Below are 11,077 nucleotides of genomic sequence, written 5' to 3' on the forward strand. Positions count from 1 at the left end.
AGACCAACCTGGTGGCTTTTTATGATCAGATCACCAGATCATTAGATGCAGCGGTAGCAGTGGACATAGTCTTCCTGGACTTCCGGAAGGCTTTTGACACTGTCTCTCACCCCGTTCTCATTAAGAAAATGGGAGGCTGTGACGTAGACACCCACACAGTCAAATGGGTCGCCAGCTGGCTGGACCTGCCCATGTCCTTCCATGTTAACACCCGGAAGATCTCTCCCCCGAAAGGGGCATATTTCCCTGAGAGAAATCGAGTGAACACGTCTGCTCATCATTTCTACTGCTAGTTATTGTCTCAGTAGAAATGCTAATGCCTGTACACAGCCTAAGACAATCTTTCAAACGCAGTGCATTACTCTTCGCATCTTCTTAAAAGAGGTTCTCTTAAAAGAGGCTTTGGGAATGGCCAGGGAATTAAGGATATTCCAAAACAGACAATTCCTTTTCCAGTACTGGAGTTTTCTAGATATCAGCAGGGCAATGCCCCCCAACCCTGCTGTGGAGCAGATGTGGCTAAACTCTTATGTTGTAATTATTTGTTTTCCAAAATGTAAAACAAAGTTTTATGCTTCAAAACAGGCCAACAAGTCAGTCTATATTTGCACTGAGAAAAGTTTAACAAAGTTGCACATAATGACAGGCCTATGACTGGTGAATAGGCAACGCCTATACAGTTCCACAAAGACAGAATGGGCTAAAGTAATGAGTGACAAGCACTTATCAGTAATATTACAAAGTTAGTAATTCAGTGATATAAAGTAAGGAAGCTGCAGTAATTGACCGTAGTAGATGCTATTCTACTGTGTAATGGAGGATTTTTATTTTGTATATACTCCAAATCAATTCATGCCAAGGCTCAGTTCCTACTGTTCAGCTGCACTTGCTCTACAGCAGGCTGGTAGAGGTGATGAGTTCTGCACTTGATAAGACAGAGTCAGTTTTCCTTGTAGCCATGTAGGATTTAAGTCTAATTTTTCAACCCGAAGGGGACCCCTTTTTAGATGCACCCAAAAATTTGCTCTCCCTTCCCCCATGAGTGCCACTCTGATCCCCTTCCTCTGCCCAATCCCCTCTGATTTCTGTATTTGAACATGTGCTCCTTGCCCCATCTCTAATTTGCCACATGCCACAGAAAGGCTGCTCATGCCACTTATGGCACTCATTATTGCAGGTTTGCCACCCTTGCTCTATAGGTATAAAATGCTAACCTGTTTTTGACTGTAGCAGAGTTGCTTTTGCACAATTTAGCTTAATAGAGCAACACCTTCCAACCTGTTATCCATTAAAATAAATACATAACTTTTAAAAATTGAACTCAACCTGTCCAAATAAAAATTATCTGATTATTCACGGAATATTTTGCATTGTACCAATGGTTTAGTATTAAAAGTTTAAGCAAGCCTTGAACTACTGTAAAAATAGAGTAAGCTCTTCCTTAGCGCAAAAATCAGTACTTCAATTATAGACAACACATAAGGGCTAGAAGTTCGTAGCAACTTAAAAAAAAGAAAAAAAAATAAAGAAATCAGGATTTGTTAACTGGTCCAGACAAGAATATCACTAACCCTTAAACCTTTTAAGGTCTGAAGGAAGAGGACCAGTACTTGAAGAAGAGGGCAAGATGACAGCAGCACACCCCACAAAAGTTATGGGGACACCATTGGGGAGGAAGGGGGACACTGAAACCACTCCTTTCTTCCTACCTTAAAAGAAACTAAACTGCAAAATCAGCAGAGCCCATCTATTTCAACTGACTTTAGGCTGCTCAGTCTGCATATTGTCAAGTACATTTGAAGCTTTGCTCCCGATTTTGGTTCTTACCTTCTGGTTTGTAAGCACATGTGTCTTGTGCCTGCTGCAAATAAACCACAAATCCTGGGTGGCTTAACTCTCAACCCTAAATCACTGGGTCATGCCTAACCCACAGAACATACAGGAGCCATCCAAAGACTCCAATCAGTCTTCAGAGGCAGCCAAAACAGATTTTCCAAGATGGCCCAGTGAAAATGGTAGGACTTTGTCCTATTCCAGCTGGCTGTTGGCTCCAACCACTCCCTCTCCCTCTCTCAGCCTGTTCACTTCATCTGTGCTCTCCCATTTCTCCCTCCATCTTCCTTGCCACAAATTCCCTTAATTTTCCTTTCCATTTAATTTATTCCCTCTTAACTAACCTCTCCCCACCCCTCACACACAATCTTCACATTAAATTAACATGCTAGTTGCTGCCACCACACTATCCCTTGTATGTTGTTATGCCTTCCCTCTCCCATAGGTATCTTGTCTATTTAAGATTGTAAACTCTTTGGTATAGAGGCTGCCAGCAACATAGTGCCTGGCACAATAAGGCCCTATTCTTGATTAGTCCTTGGGCACAATTGCAATGAACATGATTAATAGCATCATGAAAGGAATAATAAAAAGTTTGTTGGTTTGCCCTTATTAGGAAAGTTTTTACCTTGAAACAGAAGTATTAGCCTTGAAGTATTAGCCTTTGGGTCTTGAACAAGCAGCTGGGATGCAGAAGTGTCAGTCTGTCTACTGGAAAGAAAAGCAGCCCAAAGATGACCCTCAGCTTAAACTGAGACTAATCTCTCTCTAAATAAGACTCTAAGAAGTGTTCCCACTGTCTCCTCCCAAGCTTGTCTTGAAGGAAGGGCAAAGAATTCAGTATTGTTTAGTCTCCCTTGACCTCAAAAATTTGTGCAGAAAGAAGAATGATGACCACTCCAAGGTCCAACAGGGAAGCAAGGGACAAAGCTCAAATGATATTCACTACCACCATGATGAAAAGCCCCTTACCTCAACCTTGCTTTCTGGATCATGAGTAGCAGCAGCAAAATAGACTACTTCCTGTACTTCATCTCTAGGCCGTGTAGAATTTTTTCCAAAGACAACAAGACCATCTTTAGTGCATGGGGGAAATGCAACAAAGCAATAACTGGGAGGAGCTGCAGCCATCCTAAAAAACAAAGAAAAGAAGATATAAGATTAATATTTTAGCTAATATTCAAATATTTAATATGTGGTTACAACTGAGGAGCAAAAATATATTCCAGTGTCACCACTTTCTTATTCCCTTTTCAGTCGTCCAGTGAAGAGTGCAATTAAAGTGAAAGAAACAGGTCAGTTCAACTTAGCCTTACTTGGGGCTCAATAAACACAATGAAGTTACAGTAGACTTAATTAAAGCAGCTGCTAACCAGATTGGGAAGGCAGAGGCAGATGAATGGAAAAGCAAAAACAACTGTGCCTTGAGAATGAGAGCAGTTAGTCTTCATGGAAGGGAAGTATTTCTGTATTGGAGTTGTTCGGTGACATGTTCCCCAGTTGTGCTCACTCAAACAAGCACTGTACTGTAGCACAGAAATGTAAAAGAATTTAAAATACTCCAGCTCATTTCTCCAGTGCAGTTTTAGGGGAAAAGAAAAAGAGAGAGCATCTGTGGAATTCTTAATATGGAATAATGGTATATTTCTGTCCTGGTTCCAATTATACTTGAAGGCACAAGTTGCAGTTAAGCTACTGGGCAGCCACTGCTACCTAAACCAAGAGAGAGAAATTACAATAACAACACTTGCTAAGTAATCAAAGATGGTGGTATGCATATACTTTTTTTTTTTACCTCAGGTTAATTGATTGCCAGCTTGTGTGTTTGTAAAGCCTAGTCTGGATACTTCAAGTATCTGTGCCAGGATATACAAGGGTTAAAATGTTCATACTGCCTGTTAACTGATTAAGTTCTCATATTTGTGCTCGTAAAAGCTCAAGCACACCCTGGCATAAAACAGATTGCTTGAGGACCGTTCCCTCCAATCAACTGTCATGGTCATCTTCAAGTACAAACGTCTCTTCCCCTTACATATAAAAATGGAGAACTTGCATTAATGTCAGGAATGTATGTCACACGCTTCTTGAAGAAAAGCGCATTTTGTCAAAAAAAAGCATATGTGAACTTCCATACTTTAATAGATACCATTACTATTGGGGTGCTTTCCCATTCCAAGATAGCTTAAGAAGTAGTAGAAATTAAAGTCTGTTTTAATTTTAATAATTGGATCAAAGCTGCCTTTAATCATTGACTGACTAGATGAACAGCTGGTATCACTGATGTTTTACGAGTTAAGCCTTGAAGAGAAACATTTTAAAAAGTGCATTATTTTTATGAAGTACACATTTTGGAGGCTACTTCTGTTATTTCAAGCTTACAACATAAAATGAAATTCCAACTGCCATTCTAGTCCCTGGAGAAAACCAGATATCCATATACAAACACTAAGAGTTTTCCTCCTGGGTTCCAATATTATTTAATATCAGGTGTTTTACAGGCAGGTTTGAAGACAAGGCCCTGATTCAAGGCTTATGGCCATCTTAACCATATAGAGGCGGCAAAATTAGTAAGTGACCAGAGTAGAAAGATTACAATGCAGCAAGTATTTTTTTTTGCCTAGTTCAGTTATACATTCTAAGTGATATTCTACAGAAAAAAAAAGATGTTATTGTTCAGTGATTTGCTGTTATGAAGAAGTCAGTAACACTGATTTTTCTAACATGCCTAAGAGCTAAAGCCATACCACTGGGGGAAGGTGAGAGGGGATGAAGAAAAAAACCCCAAACCCCCAAAACCAGCAAGCAGTGCTTCAAGTTTACTGTTGGTCTGCTATGACACCCTCCCTACTCTAGCCCCACTCCAGGAGAGTTACAGGTGGCCTGTAAATCTCTTGGGGCCCTTCTACACATGCAAGTAAAGGTGCAATGGGATACAAGGGTTATAGACATTCCCCAGGAGGCGGAGGGAAGGGGGAGGGGAGGGCACTTTAATTAGTGCAGCTCTGACAGCCATGTTAACTTAAGCACCTGGAGCATCATGTGCATCAGCGTCCCCCTGCTGAAAAATGGCAGTGGGAGCACTTTAACTAAAACTAGTTCAAAGTGCTCCCACCGCTATTTTTCAACATGGGGATGCTGATACACATGACAGCGGAGTCTGCTGGAGCACAGTAATTACCACGCTCCAGCAGACTCAGTCAAGTCGGCTCTAACGCACTGCAATTACAGCACATTGCAGCAGCCTCCCTGCATGTGTATAGGAGCCCCAAATGTGCAATCCACACAATCGCTCCTCCTGCCATGCCACACCTGCCTGGCAAGAGCAGCAAATGTGGGATTACACATTTAGATCCCATCACAACTTACTGCCAGTGCAGGGGAAACCTGATCCCATGCTCCCCCTGCTCCAGCAAGATGCATGCTCCTGCAGCTGGGAGCCCCATTCTCCCATCCTCAGGTGCTTTACACACCTGTGGGGCTGGTGGGGTGTCAGAACCCAGAGTCAGCAGCTGCAAGACTCTGGGTCATGGCAGCCATCTGGCACTGCTGGGACCCAGAGTCAGCAGTTGCTGGGGCTGAGAGCCCCAGCTGGAAATGGTGCACTCCTGCTGCTGGGAGCCCAGTCAGCTGACACAGGGCAGTCTCTGCTAAATGTGTAAACTAAAGCCAGATACCAACCAGCTATGAAGTTAGTACACTTTTTCAAGGTCTAACTTTATAACTGGTTGGAGTTAATGGTATGATAGGTATTTTGCACATGTAGCTGGTTTCAGTTAAACTGCCCAATTAAATAGCTAACTGCACAATGCCCGTCATGTGTAAATGGCATGGGCAACTGATGCCTCCCAAGTCTGGTGGGACACCAAATCGCTGAAGGGGGAGGGTGTCCCCCAGTGACCAATCACCAAGCCAGCAGCAAAACTGGAAGTGCACTTCTTGTTTGGTGGCTGGCGCTTCCAGGGGGTGCACAACCAATCTCTGGGGGTACATGTGCACCCGCATACACCTCCTACACATCGCCAATGATCAAAGGGGCCTTAGAGAGAATTCTTCCCCCAGCTACTCTCCAGAGATCAAATACCACCCCAGCTTTCTGAAGCATGCTAGGCAGCTCTGGAAGGCCAGAAACTCAACTGATAGTTTACCAGTTTGCAGGCAGAGATTTTTCAGTTCTTCCTAGATTAGTGATTCTCAACCAGGGTGCTGGGGTAACTTGATAAATGTGCTAGGAGTGAAGCAGCTAAAAATAAACAGATAAGCTCAGGCTCAAGCTTGTCCCTCCCTGGATGATCCCCCATTCCCACTGCTAAGCCCTTCTGCAAGGAAGTAAGCATTGTATTCTATAAAATTAGTTTTTTTAAATTGGGTGCCACAAAATTAACAAGTTATGGAGGAGCACCTTGAGTCCAGTGAGGGGTGCCTCAAGTCCAAAACAGTTGAGAATTACTGTTCTAGATACTGTCATGTCTCCAAGATATTGTGTTTCAATACTGTGACACTGAAAGTTAGGACTCCCGCTTCGTGAAATTTATGTCTACCCACTACATGCTACTAAGTGACAGATATACTGTACATCTCAAGATACTCAGAAACACTAAGGCCCCTGTCAGCACAAAGTTTTCTGTACTGTTAGTGCTTATCCTGTGTCAAACGCAGATCCTGTATTGGGTCAGAGTTCATTTGTTCCAAGAGGTGCTTATTCCCTTCTGGAATACACCATGGTATTTTTTCCCACTATCCTCCACTGTGCCAAATGCAGTTTTTAGTGCTAGCATCTACACTAAAACCTTTATGGTTAGGGGTGCACTACATTGAAGAAAACAGCTGGATATGCTAAGTTCAAATGACTACTCTCACATGTCTGCTGTGTAACCTAATGTGCAAAATACGTCATCACTTTAGCCTCTGACAGCCTCATTACAGTAAGACGTGGTGCTCTTAGCTCCTTTTCAAGCAATTAGGGCTTCTCTCCCACTGCTGGAGTTCAATATGGAAGTGTACAGAGTTCTATTTCATGAAGTACACTGCAGGTAGAGACTGTTACCTATATCAAGAGGGGGGTTTTTTGTTTTGTTTTGTTTTTTAAAACTGGCGGGCAGAACTGGTAGAAGTTCTAATGCAGGAGTAGGCAACCCCCAGCATGTGTGCCAGAGCATGGCAAGCAAAGGCATTTCGCTTGGCACGTGCACCTCAAGGCGAATGGTGGGAGAGCCATGAGGGGCCTGATGTTTGTTTTGGCAGTGCAGTCTTTGTCTCTTCCTTGCCATCTGCTTCAAGGCACATGTGCACCCGCCACCAGCAATGAGCTGGGCCAGGGCTCCATGAATGCCAGTTCAGCTGCTTGCAGCCTCCTACCGCCTCCTGCAAGCATCCTGGGCTCTGCAGCAGGTGGAAGGGGCCTGCCCAAAGCCTGGGCTGGCTGCGGCAGGCAGCCAGGAAGTTGCAAGCAGCTGCACTGGGATCCATGCAGCCCCAGCCCAGCTCTTTGCAGGCAGTGGGTGCATGCGTATCTTGGAGCACATGGTGGGGAACGGGCTGGGGCTGTGCTGCCACAACAAGAACTGGACCCCTCACAGCTCCTCTGCCATCTACCCCTGCAACGCCAACATCTAACAAGTCAAGGTTGTGGGTGTTTTTGGCACTCTGCCCAAAAACATTGCTGACCCCTGTTCCAATGTCTATTTTTTTTTTTCCCCTTCTACAGAAATACTGGAGATCAGTACTAAACTTTTGTTTATACATGCACATGGGACTGCACACAGCTTATTAGGAAGGCATTTTGCCTCGACTATTATGTGGCTCATTTCGAGGAGAAAGGAAAAAAAAAAGAGACCGTACATGATGCAGTTTTTCAAATACAGCCCGCTTTCAGTTTTGTTTCAAGTAGTGTTGTTAAGTCATCTTCCCTGATCACAGCACTCCTTTCTCTGGACCTTTCCATTGGCTTTCTACCCAGTATCAAATTTCACCTAATCTACATCTGTGTCTCACCTTCACTAAGCTTTGGTGCCTCTTCATCCTCTATGACATTTCTCTCAGACACTCTTACTAGGTTTTCACTAGTCACCTTTCTGCACACTCTTAGGCATAGTGCATCCTCCTTGCACTTGTCAGCAAGGTCCCTACTTCCTGCATCTTTACCATGCTACTTCCAAGAATCAAGGTGATATTATATAAATAGACCTTTTATTATTGCTCTGAACTCCACTTCACCTTCCATGCTTAGGTTGTTAGTTCCTCCAAACAGGGACCATCATTTGTGGGGGAATTATGGAGGAGAAGAGGGGGAAGAACTACTCTTTGAGGATGAGATCCTAGCACTACTGTTTGATGAGACCCTAGCACATAAATGGAAGCCATCACAAACAGATTGCGAAGAACACCTTACTATAATTTTTTTTTACCTAAAGTATACTTTAGCACTATAGCCTCTACTTGTATGAACTATTAGTGCAAGAAGCCCATTTTCATCAACAACTGTATGCTGCTCCAACATGGGCAGATTTCGTATGAAAACCCTAGGCATGCCCCTCTACATGACACTACTAACTCAAAGTTGTCCTAATTATTCTTAGCACAAATGTTCAGCTGAAACAGGTTTCCTACCCCCACCCAATAGAAAGTACTATATTTTGTACATTAAGCATAGGCAATACCATGAAATACAAGCATTGTGCCGCTGCAAGTTAGACAATGGCAACTTATCCCCATCTGGATATTACTGGCTATATTCTTAAATGGGTTAAATGCAAAAAACAATAGAGCTACAGGTAGAAACAGACTCTGACCCTACTCTGATATATATTTTTTTTAAACTTTCACCATGCTTTTCAGGTGCAGAGTTAAGAAGGTCCAGATAACTTATGAAAGTGATTGATAGAATCATGATTTAAAGTAGCTCTGAACACAGACACAAGGATGAGAGAAAACCATCTCTGGTTCTCCTGTTATTACCTGTGAGTTGTCACCCTACTAATGACATTGTTTTCACTCTCTCTCAAGTACAGCTTCATAAAAATTAAGTATTTAACGAACCTGATTGTGTGTGCCACTGACTTTATTTAGTTGACACCATCTAGTTGCCATGGCAATCTGTTTAATTTATGCCTGTAAAGTAGCTTTGATTAATGTGTTCCTTTATTCTTCCAGTATGTTCCTTCATTGTAAGGAATTTGGTTTAAAGACTGTCAAATTGGATCTAAATTTTATTAAATTACCATTATGAACTAATCTATTTAATTTGATACTAAGTACTTGGTTGCAGAAAGACTTGAAGCTCTGCATCCCTCTGTGAAACACCAGTTACTTTGCATTAGAGAGTTTTCATCCACCAGGCAAACAAACAGTCTTAACCCTATAACACCACCTAGACTACCTTAAAACTACAGGCATACCTCGGAGATATTGTGGGTTCGGTTCCAGACCACTGCAATAAAGCAAATATCGCAATAAAGTGAGTCACACGAATTTTTTGGTTTCCCAGTGCATATAAAAGTTATGTTTACACTATACTGTAGTCTATTAAGTGTGCAATAGCATTATGTCTAAAAAAACAATGTACATACCTTAATTAAAAATACTTTATTGCTAAAAAATGCTAACCATCATCTGAGCCTTCAGTGAGTCGTAATCTTTTTGCTGGTGGAGGGTCTCGCCTCAATTTGTAAAAAACGCAGTATCTGTGAAGCACAATAAAGCGAAGCACAATAAAACGAGGTATGCCTGTATATCAAGACAAATATGGATGACAAGTTTAGAGATTATAAACCTTATATTTAATATTATATACCACCTATAAAAGGTTTAGAATGTTTTAGTTCAGGTTCATTTTTCATATTGATAGTCTTACCAGTTCCAAGTTGTAAGAAGGGTCTCATAATTAGGACTTGATTGCATTTGCCCATGTAGGGTTAAGTTCTCAGTGATATATTTAGAACAAGGCTACCGTTATATATGAGGCTATGTGTATGCGTGTGTGAAGGTAGTGACAATTTCATGAAAGATTTATTTAGATGTAGCTTTTTAAGTATGTATGTGCTGTTCATGTTTTCTATTCCAACTAGTGCTGTGACAGTGATGCAGATTGCAGTGTCATGCAGGATATGCATTACACCTTCAGCATATTCACTCTTCATACAGAGAATTTTCTAGCACTTCAACATTAAAAAAGAAACACCTTAAGCTGAAAAACATCTTCTGTTCCCATTCTCAGTGGGAAGTTTCTTTAATTGTGAAGAGGGAGAGGGAATGGCGAAAAAAGGAAATCTCTTTAATAGACAACTATATTTAAAAGATACAAGAGAAAACTGCAGAATTTTAAAAAATAAAAAAGTTGCTACAACTTGCAGCTAAAATCTAGAGCAACCTTTTTGCCATCATGGGCCACTGCTTACGAAGCAACACCTGCTGCAGCCCCACACCCCCGGTGGTCAGCAGATGTTGCATGGGGAAATGGGTAGGTAGTCATGCATTAAGACCTGGTGCATGCTGCCTCTGCTACAACAGAAAGAATAAACAGAAGGTGCTAGGATGCTGGAGATATCCTCCTCTGCCTCTGTGACTGGAGTGTGCTACTGATTCCCTGAGCTTGTGCAGCCCAGGTCCAGTCTCTTCACAGGCCACCCCTTATCTAGCATCATCTCCTGTATAGTGCAGGTCATTAGACTTTACCCAGTAACTCTTCCATTAAATCCCAAACCTATCCAGTCTTGATCTGAAGATAAGAATAAGAATCCACCACTAATTTATTCATGTGGTTGGCCCTCTTTGTTAAAATATTACAACTTTTTTTTTTATATGTAAGGTATCTGGTTCAGCTTCCAGACACTAGCTGTTGTTATGCTTCTCCATAGGTTAAACAGCTCTTTAGTATCCAGCATTTTTTTTCTTTTTAAAGGAGGTATGCTCTAAGTAACCTTTTTCCTGAAGAGAAATCAACCTATTTAACCTCCAAACTGGGTATATCTACATGTGCACTTTACTGCAGAGCTGACTAATTAATTCTGCAGTGAAGTGTCACTGTCAACATGTGCACCCATATTACAGCACAGTTAATTAACTAACTCTGCTGTAGGATAGTACATCTAGGACAAGTACTATCCTAGTGGAGTAGTTATGGGCACCAAAATGCACACACAGATGATGACTGAGGCTGGCTGGACATGAGGGTGCTCCAGTGTGGGGGCTGCCTGCTGGGTAGCTCCACACTGGAGCACCCTCAAGGTCCAGCCAGCCCCCCCCCCCC

At 42.2% G+C, this 11,077-nt stretch overlaps 1 protein-coding gene across 1 annotated transcript in view; it reads right to left on the reverse strand.

The window, feature by feature from the left end:
- Positions 1 to 11,077, reverse strand: part of SCRN1 (secernin 1) — a 54,586-nt gene that overhangs the window by 42,025 nt on the left and 1,484 nt on the right. The window contains exon 2 of the mRNA XM_019508646.1: positions 2,806 to 2,965. Within this exon, the coding sequence (XP_019364191.1) occupies positions 2,806 to 2,964 (159 nt within the window). The 5' untranslated portion in view covers position 2,965. The remainder of the gene's footprint in view (positions 1 to 2,805; positions 2,966 to 11,077) is intronic.

The sequence above is a fragment of the Gavialis gangeticus genome, unplaced genomic scaffold (assembly GCF_001723915.1).
Source record: "Gavialis gangeticus isolate Ggan-Ray unplaced genomic scaffold, GavGan_comp1, whole genome shotgun sequence".
Taxonomy (NCBI): Eukaryota; Metazoa; Chordata; order Crocodylia; family Gavialidae; genus Gavialis; species Gavialis gangeticus.